Source organism: Mus caroli, chromosome 9 (genome assembly GCF_900094665.2).
Source record: "Mus caroli chromosome 9, CAROLI_EIJ_v1.1, whole genome shotgun sequence".
NCBI lineage: Eukaryota > Metazoa > Chordata > Mammalia > Rodentia > Muridae > Mus > Mus caroli.
Genome location: NC_034578.1, coordinates 94,824,547 through 94,851,225, shown reverse-complemented (window position 1 = coordinate 94,851,225; position 26,679 = coordinate 94,824,547). Strand labels below are relative to the sequence as shown.

At 40.4% G+C, this 26,679-nt stretch overlaps 1 protein-coding gene across 4 annotated transcripts in view; it reads right to left on the bottom strand.

Annotated features, from left to right (window-relative positions):
* Positions 1 to 648: 648 nt before the first annotated feature.
* The window catches only part of Cep70 (centrosomal protein 70), a 50,983-nt gene continuing 24,952 nt past the window's right edge, over positions 649 to 26,679 (bottom strand). The window contains exons 6-17 of one of the 4 annotated variants that reach the window (XM_021172784.2): positions 25,334 to 25,503; positions 23,438 to 23,494; positions 22,868 to 22,949; positions 22,688 to 22,776; positions 19,588 to 19,662; positions 11,714 to 11,819; positions 9,356 to 9,526; positions 4,994 to 5,140; positions 4,724 to 4,892; positions 3,470 to 3,584; positions 2,634 to 2,713; positions 649 to 1,489 (exon numbers count right to left, since the gene is read on the bottom strand). In XM_021172784.2, coding sequence (XP_021028443.1) covers positions 1,428 to 1,489; positions 2,634 to 2,713; positions 3,470 to 3,584; positions 4,724 to 4,892; positions 4,994 to 5,140; positions 9,356 to 9,526; positions 11,714 to 11,819; positions 19,588 to 19,662; positions 22,688 to 22,776; positions 22,868 to 22,949; positions 23,438 to 23,494; positions 25,334 to 25,503 — 1,323 coding nt within the window. In that variant the 3' untranslated portion in view covers positions 649 to 1,427. The remainder of the gene's footprint in view (positions 1,490 to 2,633; positions 2,714 to 3,469; positions 3,585 to 4,723; positions 4,893 to 4,993; positions 5,141 to 9,355; positions 9,527 to 11,713; positions 11,820 to 19,587; positions 19,663 to 22,687; positions 22,777 to 22,867; positions 22,950 to 23,437; positions 23,495 to 25,333; positions 25,504 to 26,679) is intronic. The other 3 variants (XM_021172782.2, XM_021172783.2, XM_029481713.1) reach the window with 3 other exon arrangements.

The window sequence follows — 26,679 nt, the reverse complement described above, 5'->3', positions numbered from 1 at the left end:
TCTCTCTCTCTCTCTCTCTCTCTCTCTCTCTGCACATTGTCAAGACTTCCAACCTTTAGGCCAGCGAGTTACATGAGTGCCCAGTGCTCTGGCAGAGGACCAGAGTTCAGTTCAGTTCCTAGTACCCACATTGGGTTGGTCACAGCTGCAGGTAACTCCAGCTCCAGGGGATCCAGCACCCTTTTCTGGACTCCATGGGTACCTACAATCACACATGATGTGCATGCACACACACACACACACACACAGAGAGAGAGAGAGAGAGAGAGAGAGAGAGAGAGATACAGACACACACACTTAAAAATAATAAAATTAAATCATATACAAAGTTTTAGAAAGACTTCTAATCCTCACAAAATTTTCTTGAGAGTAATTCAATCAATTCAGAATAAATAACCAAATGTTTTTAAAAACAACTTCATCAAAACATTCTACAGATTATGGGTTAGTTATAGCAGTTTCTCAATCTATGGGTCACAACCCCTTTGGGGTCTTGAACAACCCTTTCACAGGGGTCACCTAAGATTATCAGAAACACAGATATTTACATTACAATTCATAACAGCAGCAAAGCTACAGTTGTGAAATAGCAATGAAAATAATTCCATGGTTGGGTTCACCACAGCATGAGGAAGTGAAGTAAAGGGTCAGAGTGAGTACTGAGACTAGAGATCAAGGAGAGCGCAGTAAGAACAGGACTGTTCAGTGACTGCAGGAAGGATAACGCCCAAGGAGTCAGTCCAGGGAGAGAACACGACTCTATTGTTAGCGAGACAAATAAGTCACTAAAAACACTTACGTTTGGAAACTCTTTAGGAAAACTTTATTTGTGATCTTATTTCTTTATAAAAGTACATTACATAGTATTGCAAATAAAGACACAGAAACACTTCTACGTGATCATCTATTTCACTCCATGACTCACTTCCTATCTTAATACAAAGATGAAACCTTTTCTTCTTGCTCTGACAGGGCAATGGCTCTAAGTCTTTCTGAATAGAAGATGCCCACTAAGCCTTGCCTGGAGAACAGAGGCTTCCTATCGGTTGGGCTTAGAAAGCAACTGGCATTCTTTTTTCTCTGACCAAAGGGTCATTAAACCTTGAAGTTAACTGCCACTTTCTGCTTTGCAATGTCTCCATGAGTCTCTTTTGTTACCCACAATCTCTTCCTTACATTTTACAGCACTCAAGCATTGCTTAGGAAACGATTAAGGAATCTAAAGTTAACTCACTATTTTAATAACTTAACAGCTACATTTTATTAAATAATCAAAAATAAAAATTATATGGGTTGAGCAGACCCAGGGGTGAGAGGACGAATTCTGAGAGCTGATCTGTGTAGAGCCTTGTTTCAGGATCAGACCTTTACAAATGCTTAGAATGTTAAGAATGCAGTTTACACAGTGAAGTTGACCTGATTTGTTTTCAGTATGAAAGGATCTTTAATTTTTTTACTGCAGGTACGATGGCATCCAAGTCATCAATCTCTGTAACAGAAAAAGGAGGAATTAGAAAGGGAGCGGCGCTTCCAGTGCAAAGCTCATAGACGGGAGACGGGAGACGCTCTCCACAGAAGCCGCCTTCACACACAGGGGCAGCAGTAGCTGCGTGCTCTTGTGCACAGGGTTCTCTCCCAGGTTGGCTGCAGACTACCACTGCCTCCCACAGGGGATTCACAGGGAATCTGCAGCGCCCCCGTTGACTGGCATGTATCTTACCAGACACAGGCTTAGTAACACATCCAGTTGGCTGTGTTTATGATACCTTTGTCTCTCTTTAAATCTCTGTACAGCTACATGGGCAAGCCAACATGGGTCCCAGCATGGGTCTCATTATACACTGAAAACATGCATCTCTTTTGCAGGTCTCCACAGACAGTGCTCCTTCCTGGCTCTTTTAGTCTCATAGTAGAGTGTTCTCAGCCTTCTTTGGGGAGATTTGTCCAGTGAGAGGTGTGTGACACCTCAGAACAAGCCTCAGGGACACAGCCTATCCTGTATGGACTTCCGGACATAGCAGTTCAGGTTCTTTCGGAGATTGATTTTTCTCCTAAGGTATCAGACTTCACTCTCTAAAGCTCTTGTTCTCAGAGGAAGCAAGTACTTTCCCTTAGCCAGACAGCATCCCTTGGAAGGTTCCAAGCAGCGGGCTCTACATTTTTCTAGCTTATTTTGCTTGGTCATGTTTTAATAAACAATGATAGAACCCAGAGTCTCACAAAATAATGCCATTTCTCATGAGAAGTTACCAAAACAAGATAGTCCCAGAGGGCTGAAGAGATGACTCAGCACCTGCTGCTCTTATAAGAGGGCCTGGGGCCCGCCCGTTCCCAGCACCAACAGTAGCTAGCTGACTATAAGTCTAGTTCCAGAGCATCAGACCATCTCTTCTGGCCTCCATTCATACATGCAGGCAAATACCCAGACACATAAGAAAAGAAAAAGATAGCTTTTATTTCTTTATAGGCTGTTTTTCTATTCTGTAAATTAATCCTAACCAAGTCTTCCTGCAAAGCAGTTATTACTTTCCAAACACCTAAAGTAAGACATGAACCTAATTTCTAAGAAATTCCCCTTCAAATCCACCAACACCTTCCAAGAAAGAGTCAGCCACCATCAACAGACATCTCACCTAAGATTTCAAGAAGATCATTAGCAAAAGCTTGAAACGCTGGAAAAAATTCCTCATGCTCTTCCAATTTCTTGATAATACTGTTTAAAACATACACAGTTTACAAAAAAGCACCGCCTTTAGAACATTTGCTAGAAATAGGCTTCTTTACCCAATATGCAACTGAACAGTAAGTACCAGTGGTCAGTAAAACAATGGAAGGAGCGGAGAGGCCTGAGAGACCGTATGAAAAACTCAACTGCCAGATTATATAAGGGTTCTTACTGGAAAACATGCAGAATATATAGATGATACATGTGTGTGTGTTTATATATACATATATGTCTTATATGTTTATATATATAAACACAATACATACACACACATACACACACAAACATATTCCCATAATATACTTTTTAAAATATCAGTTTTTACATTGGTGGTACATAGTCTTTTAAAAATCCTTAATATTTCTCTTCTAAACAAAAAAATATGACTAGTAATTATTAGTTTTGGTAGTGTCCTAGAAATAAATTATATGTTATAATCCAACTCAAGAATTGGTTATAAAGATTTTAATTTCACCATATATAACTTGCCCCAAGGGTGAGTTCTGCTAGACTTCCCAACAGCCCTATGTGAGCTTACAACCCCAACAGTTTTTATCTTGAGTACATGTGACACATCTTTGGTGGCAGCACTCTGGAGGCAGAGGCAGGCAGCTCTTTTTTGGTTCAGGGCCACACTGATCTACATAGAGTTCAAGGACCCCTGGGCCCTGTCACTGCCAACATGGACAGTCAGGGGCTGGGAGAGCGTGGAGCCTTTACTCTGGATGCGTTTCTAACAAATACCTTTGTAGGTCCTCAGGTCCTAACACTTGCTTAACCTGCTCACTCACATCCTTGTTAATTATCTCACACAGCTTCCCAACTGTGCTGACCACCACACACAATGACGACGAACTGTCTGCAAAAGAGAAATGAAAGCATAAGATATATTTTTAAAGAATTTCCAAAATCACCCCCTGGTTCAGTTGTACTCACTTTATTTTTGTGGCAGAGGGATTAAGATTTCTATTAGTTTGCCCTCTACCACCCTTCGCCATTTCTTTAAGGTACACTATCTCCTTGAGCCTGGAGTCCACATTTTCTTGGCTAGGCTCAATAATAGTGTTTCCATTCTCCACAGAGCGAGGTAACAGACACTTGTGAGCTAGCCAGCTTGGGATGCTACTTCTGGTACGCATGACTGCAGAGAGTGTGTTCTTACCCGCTTAACCATCTCCCAGCCAGGGAGGGTTTGTTTTAGCAGCGTCTCATGATTCCTAGGCTGGCCTACACTAGTTGTTATGTATCAAAAAATGATCCTGAACTGAACTTTAAAAAAAGGATTTATTTGCAAGTGTGTATGAGTGTGCACATGTATACATGTGCACACAAATGTGTTTGCACACATGGAAACCAGAAAAGAGTGCTGGAGTCCTTGGAGCTGGAGTTATGGAGATTTAGGCATGTCTGCATTGTTATATGGGTGCTGGGACATGAACTCCAGTCCTTACAAGTTCCCAGCAAGGGCTCATAACCAGTGAGGCAGCTCTACAGCCCGTGACCTTGAACTTCTAATCCTCCTGCCTCCATCTCCTGAGGATGTTCACCACCTTGGATTCTATATGTGCACCACCACACCCTGTTTATTCAGTACTGAGAATCAAACCTAGAGTTCATGCATGCTAGGCAAGCATCTTCCAACTAAGCTAAATCCCTCCCCCTGGTTTTGTTTTTTGGAGTTGTATGTCTTTGTGTGTAATTAATAGGAGTTTTGTGAGTTCTGGTGGTACCCACAAGCAATCTGAGCACTTGGAAGGTGAAAGACAAAGACCAGGAGTTGAAGGCCAGCTTTGGCTACAGTGAGAGCAAGGCAACATTGTCACCAAACACAACAAATCCAACCCAAACCCAACCCCAAGCCCCCAAACCACCCAAAACAGCCAAATCCCAGAATAACCCTAAACCCTAAACGACCCAAAACCCAAACCAAGCCCCAAACTTGTTAATTTATTCAGAATAATTCTTGACTTGATTCCCCAAATGACAAAGGGTCATCACCTAATTCTAAGAGCTCCTGAAGGTTCCTTACAGCGTTGTTCATTTCTCCAAGCCTGGTGTACACTTCATTCATCCGGGGATAGACTCCATTTAAAGATTGCACATCAAATAGCTTTTGGAAGTGAGAAACAATAGCTTGCAAAGTTTGAGAGTTGGGCGTGCTGCTGGTCTATATAAAGAAGGTGAAAGGGTAGTTTACAATTTGAAATAATATTAAATGTTAACATAAGCCTTGAAAATGAGAACAATTATATAAGTATCAAACGTTACCTCTTTCTGGTTTTCAACTTCTTCCAACATGGTATCCACCATAAACAACAGATCTCCTACTTTGACACCTTCCTTTTCATCCAGTTTCTTTAAGCTATGCCAAGGCACCAGTTCTGCAGACAGTATTTTCAAGGACTTATACAAATCCTTAACAAAAGAAACGACATGGCATTACTGGTTATAGAATAGTTTATATAGTAACACTAACAGCACAGTAATCATGGGGGCCTAAAAACACATAGCTATATAACCACCATTAGTATTTTTAATACCATTGCCAATTTAAAACAAGTCTGGATGTTCTAAGTAATAATGCTATTTAAGTAGTTATATTGTTTTTTAAAATTATTTTATCAGTGCTGGAGATAGCCCAGGCTCTCCATCACATATACACAGCAAATATTTTACCATGGAGCCATATTTCTAGCCTACATTTTAAATATTTTTGTAGCAATTTTGGAATGAGATTTACATACCAAAATATTAACCTTTACTAAGTACACAGTTTGATGGTTTTCATCTTTTCACAGTGGTACAAAACAGACCACTGTGTAAGCTCAGAATTCATCCGTCTTCTCAGAAGAACTCCCACACCCAGAGCTGGAGACATACTTAGCAGTCAGAGCACTTGTCTTACAAGAAGAGCCAGGTTCAGTTCCTGACACCCACATGATGGTTCACAACCATTCATAACCCTAATTCCAGAGGATCGAATGCCCTCTTCTGACCTTCTCAAGAACCAGGCTATCATATGGTGCACAAACATACACACACGGAGGCAAAATGTCCATACATATAAGAAATGTAAAGAATAAAGATTAAAAAAGAGATCCCCCCCACTCACAGTCCTTTCTACTCTCCTCCAGCCTCTATAACTACTGATCCTCTTCCTGATGCTGTGAATTTGCCTATGCCTGGCATTTTGTGTAAATGAAATAGTAAAAGTGGCCATGTATGACTGACTTCTTTTGAAAATCCTCTGCATTTATTATTGATTACAATTTAAATTAGTACAGGCATCATATAAAACAGTATAAAGAGCTTCCTCCAAAAACTAAAAATAAAGCTACCACATAGCCTAACAATCCCCACCCACGTGTACACATCCAAATGAGATGAAACAATATCAAAGAGATGCTAGCTTGTACACGCTCACTGAAGAACTATTAAGAATTGCCAAGATATGGGCTCAGTGTAGGTATCCAATGATAGATGAACGGCTATGGCTGAAAAAATATGTGTGCATAAATACATGCATACTCATACAGCGGGATATCAGCCACAAACATGATGGCATTTGTCATCTACTACAACATGGACTAGAACTAGAAGACATTATGTTAAGTGAAATAAAACACACAAATACTCATGGTAAATGTTTTAAACGTTAATCTTATAGTAGTTACCGAAGGCTGAGTAGGGTGTGAGTGAGAAGGAATGGAGAGAGGATGGTTAACAGACACAGAGGTGCAGCTGGGTAAGAGGAACAGTTTGCAATGTTCTATACCACACTAAGGTAACTAAGGCTCACAAAAATTAACTCTTTAAAACGTCTGAGAATGCTGATGTTCTCAACACAGATCGCTACTCACTGTATTAGAATGTCAACCTGTCCCTGACATACATGAATGGTGTATGTTAATTAGAATACAACATACAAGGCCAGGCTTAGTGACATATGCCTTTAATCCCAGCACTGGGAGGCAGAAGCAGATGGCCCTCTGTGAATTCAAGGCCAGCTTCGTCTGCATAGGAGTTCCAGGCTGGCCAGGCTTGCATAGTAAGGCCTGTCTCAAAAAATAAATATGCAAATCTAGAGGAGTCTATACCACACACTGCTACATTTCTCCTTTCTACTCATCTCTCAAATGCATCCTTCTCTTTTAGGTCACATCAGACCCTAAGGAAAAACAGTATCTTGGGAGATGTCCGTCCCAAACTAGAAAGTTGCTACATTATAATGAACTCTCCATATGAGGCCTCAAAGGCCCTCTACTGGTCTAGGACTACAGATATTCTGGATACTATATACAAATATTAATTGAGCACTCATGTATCATGAAGAGCTCTGAGGCATATAAGAACAAATATACCTTTTTGTTTCCCAAGGATGTCACAGAGTCTTAACAAGTGACTGGGTAATAGGGCCAAATACTGAACTCTCCATATGAGGGCTCGTCCAACTTCATGTGCTAAGCTGGATCTGGAATCTGTACCATAAATGTTAGAAGCACTACTAAAGGCCATGAGCTACTTCAGTGGCACAAGTAACTAATTCTAGCCAATTGCCTCAGGTGTCCTGACAATACTCTTAACTGTAAAGGTAATTTCTTGCCTCCTATTCAGAAAACTACACAGTAGCCAGAAGGCAGCATTCTTGCCACGCCTTGCTTGGGTGATGCTCAGAGTAATGCCCTCTCTACCAGACTCTGGAGTACAAATCGCCCACATCATTCCCCTGCACTGCACCAGGGTGGCCATCTTTACTGTATTTGTTATGTCTAATAATATACTGCAGAGTTATTTAAAAGCTCATGGTTTAGCGTGTTTTGTCTGTCTAGTTAGTCTGAGTTTTATGTTCATAGTTTTGTAGTACTTTTCCATCTCACACATAGAAAAATAATGGTATCTGTAAATTTGGTTCCTCCCTTTGTCTCCTTTCTCTAGTTTTTCTTTTCTGTTGTAAAGGCAAGGGCTGTTTCTATTCTAACTCTTCTGAAAAGGAGGAAGGCAGTTAGCAGTGTTGTCCCTACAGTGAGCTCTGGGCCAAGCACTGAGTGGGACATGCAGTGTCCAGAAGCCATCTCCACTCCACCCTTTTCTGGGAAACAAATTAGAGAAACTCAGCATATAAAGTAGTGTATTAATCCAGCACTGTCATTCGACCAAATGCTTAGATATTGTATGGCTCTGTCTAAACCCTAAGAGGGAAAAAAAGGAAATAAATTTAGGTTGAGTGCCAAGACTCTTTCATAGATTGTGCACAGATATGATTTTAAAAGTTAAAAAACTCAAGCCAGGTGTGGTGGTGCATGCCTTTAATTCCAACATTAGGCAGATGGATCTCTGTGAATGAAGCCAGCCTGGTCTACTAAGCAAGTTCCAGGACAGCCAGGGCTATACAGAGAAACCCAGTCTCAGAAAACAAAAACAAGGGCTAGAGAGATGGCTCAGTGGTTAAGAACACTGGCCGCTCCTCCAGAGGTCCTGAGTTCAATTCCCAGTAACCACATGGTGGCTCACAACCATCTGTAATGAGATCTGATGTCCTCTTCTGGTGTGTCTGAAGACAGAGACAGTGTATCCACATACATGAAATAAATAAATCTTTAAAAAACATACAAAAAACAAAGACAAAAAGCAAGCAAGAAAACAAACAAACAAAAAATCCCTCTAGTGGTCTGGAACTATAATTATTCTGGATAATACGGATTAATTTGTATCATGAAGAGCTTTGAGGCATATAAGAACAAATACAACTTTTTGTTCCTAAAGAGGTCACATACTCTTCGCAAGTGTCTTCGGGTAAGAAGACAAAATGCTGACAAATGTTGTCAGTGAATCTTATCTTTATTAACCATAGTAGAATTGTATATATTATAGGTTACTGAAAAACTCCAAGGCATAAATACATTACTATTAACTTTATAACAAATCACTTCTCAATAAACTAATAAAAAAATGGAATAAGCTCAAGTTACACAATAAATATAAAATGATCTATAAATCAAATGTGAATATATCTAATTTCCTAGTTGCTTCTTAACAATCAACTTCTCTAGAGATTAAACAAACAGAAATAAACCCAGTTCTGACAAAGAAAAATAAAATGTTAAGATTGTAAAAATATTCCCCATTAAGATGAAAGTGAGGCTAAGTAAGACATTGATCCGAGCATGTGCAAAGGTCAGGAAATGTGCAGCACAGATCTCAGCAGGAGGAAGATACAGGGTATGGAAGAACTCAGAAGTGCAAAGATGAATCCACTACAAATTCTCAATGAGAGAAACTCCAAACATTTTCTGTGGTAGAATTTTGGAGGAGGCAAGCTTATCAAAACAAGCAATTTACAGGATTAGAAATATGTAAGGCCAAGCATGGTTGATCATGCCCACAATTATAGCACTCAGGAGTCAGGAGCAGGTGGTTATCTGTGAGCTCAAGGCCAAACATGTCTATATAAAGAGTTCCAGGCCAGCCAGGACTATACAATTATACTCTGTCTCAAAAACAAAACAGAGCAAAATATGAAAGCAACAATATTCCAATTTTAGAAAAGTGGGGTTTTTTAGCTTTATAAAGAACAACAAAAACCAAGCCCAACAGATTTTCCAAGCATATAGAGAATATTCAACTACTTACCTTTAAGGATGTCAGTTCATCTACCCACATTTCTATTATAGGAACAAGATGTTCAAATCCACAATCTTGACCAATATCTTTATTGCCGTTTGGGGCTCTTCCTTTGCTCTGTTTATAAATAATCACTGGAGCTCGTGGGTTGTGAACAATTGAATTGATGCTGCACAGCACCTGTAAGCATAGGCAGTATTTGTAGCTATGAGAGTTGTCAGTGTCTGACACAGTGAGTGCAACAAAGGTGTGTGTCAGGTGCCCACAAATCATTTCCAGACACCTGGGACAGAAGCAATGCAGTCTCCACAGGAATACATACATTCTAAGGAAAACTAAATAATTTTTAATTAATAATTAATTGGGTTTGAAAGCTGTCATTGACTGTTATAATCCACACAGAATAATAACCATCTAGACATCCTTACCTAAGTCTCCATGTTTCTGTGTTTCTGTCTTCTCATATTTAAGCTAAGTATGATATTAAAGGGTCTTTTTTATTTGCTTCACAATTTCAGTTAAAATTTCAGGTAAAGAGAGTTACTAACAAAGCCCCACACATTCACTCTATAGAAAAGTCCTGGCCAGCCAGCCCAATAATTCTTAATAAATGCTGTAAGTCCTCCCTAAGACAGGATTCTCCAAGAATGCCTGTACAGGGTTTCTAGAGCTCGTAGGAAATACTGGTAGTTGTCTGTCCAGGAAAAGCTACAGCAAACAGATGCTGAGAACCTGACTTCTAAGGCTTGTTCATAAGTTTTTGTTTTGTGTTCATTGATAAGTATTTCAACATTCTAATTCTATTATAAACTCATCTATAAGTAATTAATTAAAAATATTCTCCAAGTTATGAACCAAAGCAGGAAGATAATCCTCTTTTCTCTGACACCAACCACGAGGAATGTGGTGGGTGAACTAACTGAGGAGAGTGGAACAGACGACAGAAGTTAGAAATAAAGGTGTGCGTTAACAGAGTGTCATGTCAGTAAATTAGGGGGAACATGGTCAATTTTAAGGGTACAAACTCCAGTGTGCACAGAGGGAGGCAGTACAAGCATAGCAGATGCGAATGTAGCTTCTCAAGGGCACAAGCTCAGCCCTCACAAGGGAAACACAATTCTCCTCTCATAACTGACATGAAACATTACAAGACTTTAAAAATACAACCTGTTCATAACCAATTAATTCAAAATGGAAAGTCCTATGGCTGGTTGGTGGCGCACACCTTTAATTCCATCACTCAAGAGGCAGAGGCAGGTAGATTTCTGTGAGTTTGAGGCCAGCCTAGTCAAAGGAAGGAAGGAAGGAAGGAAGGAAGGAAGGAAGGAAGGAAGGAAGGAAGGAAGGAAGGAAGGAAGGAAGGAAAGGGAGGGTGGGGTAGGAGGGATGGAGGAAAAGAAAAGAAAAGAAAAGAAAAGAAGAACAAAATGGAAAGAAAGAAGAGAGAAAAAGAGGGGAAGAGAGGGGGAAAGAATGAAAAAAGGCATGAGAAAGAAGAGAAAATAGAGAAGAGAGACAAAAATCTATAGGGAACAAAAAATGTTTCAGTGTAAGCCCACTTCATTCAATAAACTACTAGATTTAATTATTTATTCAATAAACAGTAAAGTTAATTTTCACATTACATAGTTTGAGTTAAATGAAAGCCAAAGATCTGAAAGTTTACTTATATAATAATAACAATACAACAACCAGAACAATAAAAGGGTAAATAGCTTGAATGGTGAGAGTAAAAACTATAAAAATCTTAAACGATAGAGTTATACAGTGTTTACACTGTAGTAGATATTATAAAGACGATTGGTTACAGGAAAATACTATGTGTCTTAGTTTTCTGTTGCTGTGGTGTTTACCCTGAAAAAAGCAACTTCAGGGAGAAAGGGTTTATTCTTGGCTCACAGGTGTAGAAAGATATATTCCATCCTAGCAGGAAAGACATAGCAGAAGCAGAAAAGACATAGCAGAAGGCATGGAAGGCATGGTGGCATGGTGGCAAGAGCTGGAGACTAGCAGATGACACAGCATCCACATTCAGAAGTAAAGAGTAAACAAGAAACGAGGACAAGCTATCCAACAGGGCCTGATCCCAGTGACTCTCTTCCTCAGCATGGCTCCACCTCCCAAGGGTTCTACCACCTTTCTAAATGGATGGATATCAAATGGTCAAACACATGAACCTCTAAGGGACATTTCACATTCAAGTCACGACACAATGCCATTATATGAGGGATTTTGCAGACTTGGGCATCTGTAAGTACCACTCACAGATACCAAGCAGCACAGCATTCCTTATAAAGGGGTGATGTATCACACTGCAACCAATCAAGGGGCACCACACATACCAGCCTTTCATCAGCCAGCCAATACCTGAAAGTAGCTCTGCTCAATGAGAGCCTGCTGATGGCTGTCTTTGCTGGGCTCATCTTTTTTCTCTGTGTCATCAGACTTTTTTTGACCAATAAGATCTTGTAATCTAAAGAAGAAAAAAAATATCAAGGTAAAAAAAATGCTTCCTTAGCCTTTTAGTAAACTAAAATGATTAAGCCAGTGAGGCAGCTGGCCTCCCCAAAACCTCTTATCTTTTTACTTTTATGTGTGCAAACTTTACATATGCATGGGTGTAAAATATAAGCCATACTGTCACTGGGAAAGTTCCTTCCAATAGGTCACAAGTTAGAAGTAATCTCTAAAGACACGAGGGATCTCCTAGACCAGAGACAGCCCTCAAGGCACAGGGCAGAGGAGACGGAGAGAAGGTGGCTCTCTTTGTGGAATGCTCCTATTGCTGTTGTTTTAAGATAGATTTGATCTGTCCAAGATCACATCAAATTCTACCCTGCTGTGCCTCTTACAAAACTGGAGTAAGATTGATGGTCAGAGCCTTAAGGAGAAGATTCCCCACCCTACACCCTACCAGACCTGGCCAGTATACCCACTAAGTGACTGGGAATCCTGGCCTCCTGGCAGTTTAAATTACAAACCATCACTCCACTCAAGACAGAAAATGGGCTAAGATGCCATATTGTTCTTTTACATGAAGGATCACCCTGAATTGGCCCAATCAAGTAAAATATGGACCCCTATACTTCATAATAAAATATTAAGGAAACAGGGATCATTAATTCAATGATCAAATCCATTTAAGAACCCTATGTTGAGAGTAAGGAAGGGAATCCAGCAAGTGGAAATAAGTCCAGCTCTTAGACGCATGGATGAAGCAGTCCCTCTTTACTCCATAACTCCAATCCCTCTCCCTCCTGATTCAGATTCTTTCCTGCACCATTCACAACTCTGTGTTAGTAATGATGTTTCACTTTGCCTTCCCATGCACACCAGCGGCCAACCTCCTTATGTCTTTGAGGACTTACTCAAAGGGCTAGACAGGTCACATGGACTGTGCTCCTGCAAAGGTTTCAAGATAGTCCATTCTTTTTTGGGTCAGCCCTCCTCCCAAGATTTAATGGAATGGGGACATCCTGGACCATTCCAATATTGTATTCTAATACACAGATGGTCTTCTTTACGGCTTCTCCGAGGAGATTTTCTACTGGACCACAAAACCTCTCCTTAACCCTTTTGCTGACGGGGATAAAGGGTGACATAGGATAAGGTACAAGTAAACCAGACCAGAGTTGCTTATCCTGGTCACATCTAACAGGAGGAATAAAAGTCCTAGGGCTAGAACACAGCCAACCAACTCTGTCCTTCCCATTCCCCAAGACTCTAAAATAATTGAAGGCCTTCCTAGGAGTCAGAAGATATTATGTTTGGATCTCAGGGTATGGTGAATTGGCCACCCAACTCAACTTTCCACCCTATATAATATGAGAGAGAGAGAGAGAGAGAGAGAGAGAGAGAGAGAGAGAGAGAGAGAGAGAGAGCGAGCTCTGGCTGCCAGCTCTGGCTGCCAGAGCAATTGGTGAGATATGCTGATGCTGGGACAAAGAATGATGCTGACTGTGATCCTGCCGAGTGCCCTGACTATGACAACAGGGAAGCTGTATTGGACACATGTTCCTGACCCATCTTTGTTACATCCTTTGGTATGGTCAAGGCTAAAAGTACTTGTGACCTCTAATAATTCTCTCTCTCTCATTACATAGAGGGAAAGCTGAGTTGAGTGAGCAGTCCCAGTGCTAGTGCTCCGCAGTTAAGGCCTTCTTTATGTTCAAAAGCTGCCTTGGATTCAGAGATCCATTCAATCTAAGCATAGGCTTGGGTTTGAGTTTTCTTGAAACTCTCTGAAAAAGAGACATGGTCAATTGGAATTGCTCATGCTTTCTGTTGCTTAAAGACAGTGAGAAAATATACTAACTGCTGGCATGGTATTAGCCTGCACCTCTCCATACCTGTCTCTTATATCTTCTTTCTGTCTTTTCTATAACCACTCTTTACTCCCTCAGTTGCAGTTTTCATGTTGGCTCTGGGAAATACACTTTTAAAAAGGCATTTAAAAAGGCTCATCCAGGAAACCAGATCTCTTTAGACTAAATTACCCTTACACCTCTAATCAGGCTTATAAGCACCCCTATTAGGGCCTAATCCTCTTTGAGGTACTACATAGCAGGCCATTTCTTACTGATGATATGGCGTTGGACCCAGAACTGTAATTTCCCATGTTTTCCAATTAGCAAAATTCTAGCAACTACTGTCAAGAACCTCAAGTTGGGTTTTCTCAAGAATAGCAGCAGAGATAGCTAGCACTTCTTCTACTCTGGGGACTTAGTTAAAACTCCTCATTAAAATGAATATCTCACTCACCCACTGTGGGAGGGCCCATATCCTATTACTCTATCCTTATTACAGCAGCATGAGCAGCAAAACTGGATGCATGAATTCACCATACTAGTCTCAAACCTAAATTACTTTCCCTGATTCTCCTAAGCTATCAATGGGTCCTGAGACCAAGGCCAACTCATTCCAGTTACTCTCTGCGGACCTTAAGCTGCTCTTTAAACAACTGTCTTCCAACAAAAGATAAGTTCATAAGTGTGCGAAGCAGCAGCATGTGTAGGCACCACTGTTGCTGTAGCTTTCAGTCTATCTCTCACTTGTCCTGTGCCTACCTTACTTTGTGGTGCAACTTTTCCCATAATTCGGGATGACCCTTAAATCACACTGCTTTACTCCCAGATGATTTTTTTGACTACTCCAATACCCACCCTCCCCATATTCCATGTCCTACCCAGGAACCTAATTTATTTGACCCAAGTTCACAGACCTTGGAAAATATAGGGCTTTCATCTTCCTCCAAAAATGGACGTTTCTTCATTATCGAATTTGAATCAAATTCAGGACTGCCCCAATTTTTAGAGTGGGAGGGAATTACTCTAGATCTTTAGAAAGGGGACCATTTTTCAGGGATATCTGGAACTTCAATCAATAAAGCAATACCTTTTAGGAATCCCTTTAACATAACCAAAATAAAATATCTGGTCTTTTCTCTTCAGCTATGGGAGAAACAAGAGACAATACTTATTAGACAGCAGTCTCATTACTGTGTTGCTATTAATAACATTCCACCAGAGGTCTCTAAAGATAGGGCAAACGTATGCAAGGTCCACTGTTATACCACTGTTATCCCCTCCCCCGCCCCAAATTCCCTACCTGGTAGCTGATGATGGATTATTGAATCCCCAGTAACTAAAAGCTCTAAACTTATTGGAATGATATGGTGGACCGACATCCCAGTGAGTACTAGTACCATCCTTAGGCCTGGAAAACTCTGGAACTGTTATGGCACACTCAGACTTCATCCTACACAGGAGTTATTTTTACTGGATCAACCCTACACTGGGACATTTTTATATTTGGGGCCCATTCTCATTACCCTAACTGTACTCAAACACTTCAATGGAGCCAATATTCTGGGTAGATTTCTCAGAACTGACTGACAATCCAAAAGAAAGCAGATCTTTTTTGATAAACTAGGCACTAGATTCATGGGACAAACTGAATGAGCCACAACAGAGAGGAGACATTCTCTAGAAAAAGAATAGGACATGGAGTAGAGTTACTATCACAGGAGGAAAGTGGAGTACGGGAGATACTCCCAGAAGAAAATTCTAACCCAATAGATTGGCTAAGTTAAACTAGGCAGGCCTTACAAAATTACTTTCTAACCCAAAACTGTGAAGGGCCTGTACCCTAACTCAACAGTGACTATGAACTATGCTGATGCAGATGGAATCATAATTAGCTATGGGACAATGGCCAACCATCCTTAATGCAGAGCCACATGCCAAGAAACTATAGAAAAAACATGGGTAACTATGCTCTAGAAAATAATTACTACTAAATTCAACACAAGTCATTGTGCTCTAACTGCCCAGGTTCCTAGATTAAATAAATCTGCAAAATCTCCTATTGTACAACTAACTGGACTAATGGGAAACTGAAGAGGCCATTTACATCATGCCCACTGGACAGAGATGGACAATCCGCCAAAATGAGCTTCAGTGGGACTTTATCTCTAACTGTGAACAAAAAGGTGGTGTCTGGCTATGTCCCTAAAAGAAATGGAATTCTGATTGCTCCCATGTCTGGCCCTTAGTCTCTGTTCCAACTAGGAATTATGTTTGGTACATGGGTAATGCTTGCTGGGAGGGTGTAACCCATAAGGAAACTGTAACATGATAAGACTTCTCCTGTAGACAACAAAGCACACACTCCCTCACACTGGAATTTGGTGCAATACCAACGAAATTAAACAGACCTACTTATGGTCCACTTATAACCTATGATAACCTTGATGTTAAAGAAAAATCATCCCTAGAGCTAACTGTAAATACACCCTGCGACATTAAAATCATGAATGTACAATGGCCTGAGACTCAGTTAGATTTGGCAAATAATAAGGCAATCAAATTTCTCAGAAAAGTCAACAGAACACTCAATAAGATACACTTAACAGTGGACAAGGGAGGAAATGACATCCTTAGCTTGTTATCACCTATGCCCAACCATGCCAAGGTTCTGTGGCTGGCTATCATGCACATTTCCCTCATCAATGACCTTTCCTGAGATGCAACAGACGCTCCTAACCACCTCCATTATAATGCCCTTAATCTCATTTAATATATGTTTTAGATGTTGCCACAAATACCAACAATATAGGACAATGAAAGAAAGCTATCACTGTGTGGAACTAAAATGACAGGCCAACCCACCACCACATAGACCATTCTGCTATGGGCTCCTAAACAGGCCCTTCTGGAGGGACCCTGACTACTGTTCTGTCAGCTGACGAATCATTGACCCAATCCCCTGACCGCAGTTAGGGTTACCTCCTGAGAGGGGTTGATGAAAGAAAGTAGGAGTTAGGTAGTTCACTTGTTAGGTAGAGAGTGAGAGAAAAGGAGACCAGGATAATGTTAACTCCACATATCCTAAAGTGGATATTGAATATCGTAAAGGAGGGGCCAGGGCCAAAAAACGAACCTTCTATTCCAGCATGGCCTACATCAGAGAATGGGTACTTGTAGAGAGAGACATGTATAGAAGAAAGTGCAAGGCATGTGGACAATGTCCTGCTACCTCGTGGATCCAGAGCCCCAACTAATCAAAATAACTTCCCTGCCTGAGTACTGAAGCCCACCACCTAATCCCTGAGCTGGAAAAAAACCCCATCATATCAGAGAGTTCCAGTTAAACTGGTAATGAAGGTACTGACTGAATCAATATAAAAAACTCCACCAAAGATACCTTGCGAACTCCAGGACCTATCCTTTCAGAGGACTCTGTTCTTACCTGCTATTTTTGCTTTGATTTAAACATTACCTGTGCTACACTTTGGATCCTTTATTGCCCTTTATTTAATTGGTGGAAAAAGAATTTGACAGCCACACACCATGTAATGCTTGTGGTGCCTCTGCCGACCACACTATCCTGCTTGCCGTTATCAAAACCACTATTAATATAGTATTCATGTTCTATCGAAATTGCCTTTTTTATTCCTTCATGATCCTTCTCCCTATGTCATCTCAATGAGGTCTATTTTGCAACCCCAGTGTTTAGAATGCCACATCGATACAAGGAAGGACTACTGTGCAGACAAAGCACAGCAACAATAGGGATATTCACTGACTAAATGCAACCTTTCCAAACCTTTCCCTAGAATTCTGTGTAGTTTTTCTCCCCAAACTTACGTAGATAGACAATAAATCCCTCCTTATTTTTGTTTGCCTTTTCAGTTGTGACAGTAGTGTTTTCACAGGGAGGAGAAAGAGCAGCTATCACTGGAAAACTGAAATATGTATACCAACAACACAAATGAATTGATCTATATTTAATGCATATACTAACAAATTTCAAAAGAATCAATCCCAAAGCTTCACAAATGTCTCAAGTCCTCGTCGTTTGAATCAATGAATATACTAGATAACCTTATGGACGCACCGTCACTTCTTAAGATCATCGCTTTTAAATGCCTCAGACCTTACTTTGTAAAGCAGGAGGAGGAGCTAGAGGTGTTAGATAGGATTGGTTCACTATGTGCTTTCTGGTACTTTTAGTTTTTAAATGACAAAACTTACTAAACGTTTTTAGATCATGCTGAGAGCCACCTCAGTGCTAGAGGCTTTACCTTGCCGTGCTTAAGGCCCTGGGTTCAATCTCTAATACAAAAATTAACATAAAACTTCAGATTGTAACTTAGGTACAATAAAAATATAGGATCTGCTACCCATAATTTCTGTTTCTCCTATAATTTTCCCATTTCTAAAGGTAATTTTTATCAAAATCATTTTTTTCTTTTCTTCCTATATTTTTTTTCACTCAATTGAGGTAGAAATAAGACCAAGTCCAGGCCTAGAAAAATCAAATATTATACACTTTGTCTCATATGCAGTTCCTAACGTCAAATATGTTGTGTATTAAACTTGGAAACTAAGTGAAGCCAGCAAGCTAGAAAGGGTTTTTGAAGGCGACACAGTAAGGGCAGAGGATAATAGGTCTTAGGTGAAATGCCAGTGGTATGGTGGGTGAGAACGGCATACAGGCTTAACCAGGAAGGGGTGCACAGTATGGGGTACCTAGGAGGTAGACAAGAGGGCTGACCCAAGGAAGGGATACATGAAAAACCATATGGAGGTCTACTATCTTACAACTCAATTTTTAAAATTGAAGGGACAGAAAAATATATGTGAAATAAAAGAAGAGGGGAATTACTGGTTGTTAAAGGGTTAAGTAAGCATGGGGGCTAGGGGGTTAAAGAGAAAACAAGTTAACCAAAACTAAAGATATAAGAAAAAGCCTATGGAAGTCCACTAGCTAAGTAGCTGGTTTGAAATTACAACTTTTAAAAAATACCTCTTTAATGGAAATAACCTGCTTTGGTGAACAGTGCCATTCCCAGAATACATGGGTAAGACATGGACACTTCCTAGGAATTAATGGTCAGGGAGGCCCAAGAGCTCTCCAAGTCAACACAGGCTGTTCTCATTGCCCCTGGCTACCCACCACACAATAGTACAAGACTCTAAAGACATTATTGCTGAAGGCACCATACAGAAATAAATCTCAAACCAACCGGGAAACTTCCTAATGCTGGCTAGCTTTCAGAGTGCCCGGAGGTGCAATGCAGGTTGCTGGAAAGGAATCAATGGCCCTAACCAGCTGGGCCTTAATGCTGCAGCACTGACCTACCACGCAAGAGACGCCTGCTGGTCTAACAGTGGCCTGGGATAACAGCTTTCTGGTTGGATTCGAGGCCTGTTCCACAAGAGGGAACAGGATGCCTGGTGCTTAACCCTTGTCAAACGTTCATGACTCAGGAGCTCAGAGGCCTTAGGATAGAAGCTGCCACTACTATTCTGATAAATGATCTTGCTGTCAAAATGCTGCCTAAGTACCTATGTATATGATCATATATGCATGAAATTCTCAAGAATATATAAAAACGAAGTCAAATCCAATTTGCTTTTAAACTGTTAGAATCAGAAATATCTCCTTTTCCATTGTTTACTTTGGGTTTGTTTTTTGTTTTGTTTTTGTTTTGAAACTGAGCTTTGCTATATAGACCAGGCTAGTCTCTTATTTGTGATCTTCCTGCCCGTACTTCACAGTGCTGGGATTTATAGATTGATGCTAGCATGTTTAGTTCAAAATTACTTCTAATGTCACATCCCCACTCAGCCTGGCAAGCCCAAGCCAAGGATAAAGCACAGCGGTTGATAAATATAAAAGCAAAAATAAAACATACGACCCAACTATAAGCAGAAAGTCTGAGAAAATGTAATTACTTTATGTTTTTCTTCAGGGTTTTTTCCAGTTTCTTCACTTGTTGTTTATAAAGTCTTAATTCGTGTTCTGTGGGCCTGTAGAGGAGACATCATGATGAATACATTAAATGTATCAAAGAGAGAAAAACACATACTAAACAATAAATAAAAAATTATTATATTATCAATAAACATTAAATTATTTTAATTACACTTTATGTGTATGGGTATTTTGCCTGCAAATCTATCTGTGTATCACTTGTGTGCCTGGTGCCTGTGAATGCCAGAGGCAGCACTGAATCCTATGGGAATGGAGTCCAGATGCTTGTGAGTCACAATGTGAGTTCTGGGAATCAAACTTCAGTCCTCTGGAAAATAGACCGTGCTCTCATCTGCTGAGCCATGTCTCCAGCCCCTTATTAAATCTTTAACTCTTAGGTGTTCACTAGGCATTTTGATTTCATTCTGTATAATTCCTTAAAGTTACTACTCACTTTTGAGGTGATTTGTATCTTGTCTATGGTATACCCATCTATCACCTAGTTTGTTTATATTTGGATATTAACAAAGGATATTAAATCCTTTTTACACTAAAACTTGTTTTCTTCTGTGCTGGTTGGCTTTTGTCAACTTGACACAAACCTAGACATATCTGGGAAGATGAAATCTTTTTGTTTCTTTGAGACAGGGTTTCTCTGTGTAGCCCTGGCTGCTCTAGAACGTGCTCTGTAGACCAGGCTGACCTTGAACTCAGAGATCCACCTGTCTCTGCCTAGACTAAAGGCAGTGTACCACTGCACTGGAAAAACAAACAAGCAAAGAGCACCTAAGTAAAACTGACCCGCAAGCAAGACTTTGCAGATGATGATTATGTGGGAGGGCCCAGCCCACGCCTGAGCCTGAATGTGTTATAGAAAGCAGTCTGAGCAAGCCACGAGGAACAAAGCAGTAACCACGTAATTCCATGGCCTCTGCTTTAGTTCCCGCCCGAAGGCTCTTACCCTGCCTTTCTTGGATGGTGGACTCTAACCTGTAAGGTGAAATCAACCCTTCCCTCCCCAGCTTGCTTTTGGCCATGCATGTGTTTTATCCCGGCCAGAGAAACCCTAGCTCTGACACCCTAGCTATAGCGTCACTCCTGTCTCTCACACAACAGGTTACTGCTGTCCTGAACCTAACAGTTCATGATTCCCACACGTGCTTGAAGTTCTTACTCCATCTTCCTGTGGTGCACAGGAAGTTTTCAGACTTTATGCTATGAGGCCGCCACATAACCTTTTATCTTTAAATTATAAGTCTTTCAGAGCAGGGGGGTTTGTTTTGGTCATTGTTTTATCCCAAAACTTGGGATAATTTCTGACTTACAATAAAAGGTATTGAGTAAAATTAAAGTTTTATCAATGCTCATTCCAGGTAACATACCACCACCAAGTAGTATTTTCTTTTTATAATTATGCTGCCTATTTTCTGTAACAGAAACAACTGACTTTTTTGCTCCTATAACCACAGGGCTAAGAAAAAACAGCCAAAAAAATTTTGGAATGAGAAACCCACTGAAATTGAATGTGTTATAGAAAGTAACCATAGAGTATACATTTCAAAATCAGTAAGTTACTAAAATTCAAGTGTTTTCACCTGAAAAATAGTAAGCATTTGAAGTAACTGATGTTAATTAGTTTGATGTAAGTATTCCACACTATGTTCCTAAATCACATACCTTTGTATCCTGTGACAACTACAACTATAATTTGTCAATTTTTAATTTTAAAAATTAAAATTAAAAATGTTATGTGAAGTTGTAAAGACAAACAAGAAACACTGTAATTCATCTATACAATATCTAAGAAAGACAAAACACACCAGAGATTGTCTGAGGTAAAGATAAGTATGTGAGGACAAAACTACATAAACACAAAATCCGGGGGAGAATTTTCTCAGTGGTGACCGTTCACAGGGGTCAATATATATCAACACTTTCAAACTGTGTATAATATATTGTGCATCAACCATACATGACTGTAGCTAGCTGTGACTGTATGTATGTGTGTGGATGTGAGTAGGTGCATGTTTGCATACAAGCACACATGCACATGTGTGTGAATATGTGTGAAGACCAGAGATGGCATCGGGGATCATTTTCATTGCTGTCTTAGTTTTGAGATATGTTTTTTCACTGGACATAGTGTCCATCAACTGGCTAGGCTGGCTGGCCAGCCAGTGAGCTCCAGGAATCTGCCAGTCTTCACTCCTGCATCCAATGCTGCAATTATAGGTACACGCTGCTACAGTTTGCCTTTTCACAATAGTGCTAAAGATCTGACCTCAAGCTCTCACATGCTTGCACAGCAGACAGTTTTCCAAGTGAGAAACCCTCCAGCCCTCACTACAGCTAATTTTAAAAGAAAAACTAAACACAGACTGAACCTGGACTTGGAGAGAGAGCGAAGTCTGGTAGAGTGGCATGCAAACATGGAGACCAGAGTTCAAACCCAAGAATCTACTAAAAAGGCACGAGGGCACACACTTGTAGTCCCAGCACTGGGAATGAGGTGATCCCACAGGCAGATCCCCAGGGCTCATTAGCAAGGCAGCCTCGTCTAATTAACAAGCTCCCAGCAGGTCTTAAGGAGTGATCCTGTCTCATAAAGCAAGGTAGGCAGCTCAGGAGCACAGATGTGCACACTCATGCACACCCACATATGAACACAAACAAAGAACACAAAACCCTGAATCTCCTCAAAGGTCTTAGCCAATTTTATCCTAACATGGATTCCTGTTTTCTCGCTCCCCTTGCTTCCCTACGGATTCTTTTTTTTTTTTTTTTTTTTTTTTTTTTTTGGTTTTTCGAGACAGGGTTTCTCTGTGTAGCCCTGGCTGTCCTGGAACTCACTTTGTAGACCAGGCTGGCCTCGAACTCAGAAATCTGCCTGCCTCTGCCTCCTGAGGGCTGGGATTAAAGGCGCGCGCCACCACGCCCGGCTCCCTACGGATTCTTACTGCGGTCACCATTTGCCATGACATACAACCAGTCAAAGGGAACACAGGAGGTCAGGTGCTCGGGTTCAGTTCTGGAGAAAGGGGGCAGGAATGACTCTTCTGACATTCTAAGAGTTTCTCCCACCTGTTTTCCAGATCTTTCTGGAGGCTCAGCTTCTCACCTACCAGCACGTCGATCCTGGATTTGGATTCCTTGAGTTGCTTCTGTAACGACTGCAATGCATGTCACAGTAAAATAAGGAACTCTCTTAGGGGATTATTTTGCTTTATGAAAAGGTATTTGTCAGTGCTCTGGTCTCCATACCATCAGAACGCCTTTATAATTTGGTGAGGCACCCAGGTTTGTGAAGTCTTTTTCTTCTGACTGACTGTCTTCCTCAAACTGCCTGTGGGAAGACAAACACACTACATCTTGTGGGACTTTCTCCTTAAAGAGAACATGTAGCTAGCAAAACTGAAGCCAATTCAAGGGCTTAATAACTTAAACATGGAAATCCCAGGTTCCCACTTGTTCTACAAAGAATAGTATCACATCACAGTAGCTATCTAATCTTAGAGCAGTATGTTTACTAACTCTTAGAATGTGTGAGGACCAGAAAACTTTGTCACGGGACACAAGAGTGGGTGAAAAATACTTGAATGAACAAACAAAATACAAATGGAACATTTCCTGGCCTTTTTAAAAACACCCTGGACACATACTGTTGATTCCTAATACTGCTTTCAAGTCTTAATAAAAAGCCTGAAGAAAAACTGTAGCGCGTAAGTGGCTAACAGTGCAGTGCACAGCACCTCATTTACCCTGCGCTTCAAACTTCTGAGATTACTACAGAAACAATGTATAAATATAAAAATAAAATTATATTATTTATACCTTTGTATATGAAGTTTTCTAAGTTTACACTCATAGTAATCAATTAGGCACAGCAATCTAGAAAACAAAAACTATGTTCAGTCAGTTTCAAAAGGTAGTGTTTACTGTACTTCCTGCATAATTTCAAATCACAAAGATAAAAATACAGACTGGGGGTGGAGAGATGGCTTAGCAGTTAAAAGAGCATACTGCAGGGCTAGAGAGACTTGCTGCTTTCAGAGGACACAGGTTTGATTTCTAACCTACACAGTGGCTCACAATCATCCCTAACTCCAGTTCTAAGGGATCCAATGCTTGCTTCTGGACTCCACAGGCACAGGCTCACATGTGGTACATACATATAGGCAAAACACTCATACACAGAAAATACATTTTAATTTTTTTCTTTAAGACTTATTTATGTGTGTATGTACAACTTGTGTTCAAGTGCCCAGGGAGGACCAGGAGGAGGCATCTAATCCCCCGGAGCTAGAGATACAGGCAACTGTGAGACACCACGTGGGTACTGGGACTAGAAGCCTGGTTCTCTGCAAGAGTACCGAGTACTCCCAACCTCTGAGCCACCCCTCCAGGCCTAAACACTTTTTAAAGTGTATACTACTCTTGCAGAAGGCCCAAGTTCAGTTCTCAGTACACACAGGGTAGTGCAAAGTCACTGTAACTTCAGCCCTGGAGCTTTCTTTCCAATGGCTCTGGAAGCACATATACCCACATACATGCATACATACACATTACTCGAAATCAAATCTTTAGCACAGATTGTCTGGCAAACTTAAATTTTTTCAGTAATTCTTGCCAGAAACAAGTATTGCACTGATCTATATCTATATACCTTCTATTACTATATTTATAAGCATGTTTCACTTTATTAAATACATAGTCTTCCTGTCCCAACAATCCTACCTCTGGCAATCTCCCTCAGAGATATCTGCCCAAGGCTCAGTGGTTAAGGGCACTTGCTTCTCTTACTTGGGACCTGGGTTTGATTCCAGCACATCATATGGCAGCTCACAACTGTCTGGAATTCTAGTTCCAGGGGACCCAACACCTTCTACTAATCTCTGCATACATATATGTGTGTATACGTATGTGTGTGTGTGTATGTATATATATGTGTGTGTACGTATGTATATGTATGTATATATACACACACATATATATGTATGTGTATGTGTGTACACACACACACACACACACACACACACTCAGGCATGTGCACATACTTGCACACACACAAAACTGGTAAGCATTTTTTGTTTATTTTGGGTTTTCTTTTTTGAGATAGATTCTCACTGTATGGCCCTGGCAGGCCTAGAACTCAGAGATCTATCTACCTGCTTCTCCCTCCCAAGTGCTGGAATTAAAGGCATGTGCCACTATACCCACCCATCCATAGTTAATATTTTAAAAATAAATGTCTAAACCCATTCCTCAAGGAGTTGGAGAGATGGTTCAGAGGCTAAGAGCACTGGTTGCTCTTTCAGAGGACACAGGTTTTATTCCCAGCACCCACAAGATAGCCTACAACTAACTGTCTATAACTCCAGTTCCAGGGGTGTCTGACATCCTTTTCTGGTCATTGCAGGCATGTGGTGCATATAAATACATGCAGGCACAACACCTGTACATATAAAGTTTAATTAATTAATTAATTCCTCAAAATACTCTTAAAAATCATATTCACAGACACATGCATGCACAATACAAATGTGCGCATGCGCGCGCACACACACACACACACACACACACACACACACACACACACACAAAATGATGAACTAGAAAAATTGGGGGGAAAGGAGATTTCTATAGCAAAAAATCTAACCTCCCTCAATAAAAAAGTTAGCTGAAAACAATCCACCTAGCTCCATTATCGTCTTATGTACTAGGCATTACTGTTTATCCAAGACTGAGTGAGGAACTCTTCTGCAGAGATGGGCAAACACTCTGTTCTGAGTGAGGATGCGCTCTTCCTCCTCTTTGGCAAGTCTGTGGATCTCCTTTTGCAAAGAAGCAATGGTCCCCTCTTGCTCCATTCGGTTTTTCTTATAGTGCTGGCATTTCATCTGTAAAAACATTGTAAAAGCACGATTATGATCAGACATGTAGGACATGCTGTCTCCTTATACCTGTGTCGCCATCTCCACTGAGCTGTTTCATTCAGCAAGTAGCATCAAGCCTGTTTAAAATTGATGCAAGGAATATTACTATGTCACAAACGTGAAAACGTATAAAATAAGGGAACTACGTTGACTTCATGCATTCAGGGTTAAATAATCAGTAAGGGTTTTAAGAATCCATATGAAGGGGCTGGAGAGATGGCTCAGCAGTTAAGAGCACTGGCTGCTTTTCCAGAGGTCCTAAGTTCAATTCCCAGCAGCCACATGGTGGCTCACAACCATCTGTAATGGGATCTGATGCCCTCTATTGGTGTGTCTGAAGATATCTACAATGTACTCATATACAAAAATAAGTTTTTAAAAAAATCTATATGAAGCCAATATAATTTATTTTAATAGATTTATGAGATTTATGTAGTCCAGGCTGGCTTCCATCTTGTATACTAATATATCAGCCTCTAATTGCTAGGGTTTTGTGTGCACTATTCTGCCTAACTTATATCTAGGTTTAGATAAAACAATAATCAGGAAGAGACATATATTAAAAATATTTTTAAAGACCCCCCAAAAGAAAATTTAAAAATCAAAAATGATCTGTAGATCACAAATGATGTAGTCAGTTGAGACATCCAGGAAAAGGGGGAAGACTATAAATCCAGAATAGGTCCATAACCAGGAATAATCAGTATGTGCCTTAGATTTATATAAAAAAATATCACTTTTAAAAGAAAACACTCATGGCCAAGTACATGGTCATTTGTCCAAGGCATCAAATTTACTGAAAATTAGCAACCTTCAAAGGGGTAACAGTCTTAGTTGCTGGCCAATATACCCTCTCCTAGTGACCATGAAATATACAGTCATCCATTCTTCACCTTGGCTCTCCACGAAACCGGGCATGACCTCAATAGCTAAGTGGTGAAGATGCCAGTGTGTAAGTCAGCCAAAACCTAGAAGTAATCATTGAGATGGATTGTGTTCTTGGCATATATTCATTAAACAGTGATGAGATTCATAGCATTTTTGTGTATCATGTATTCTGACAATGCTCACCTCTGTATCTCCGTATCTTTCCTTTTCTTCTTCCCCACTGCTTTTCATTCCCCCAGTCTGGCTTCAACT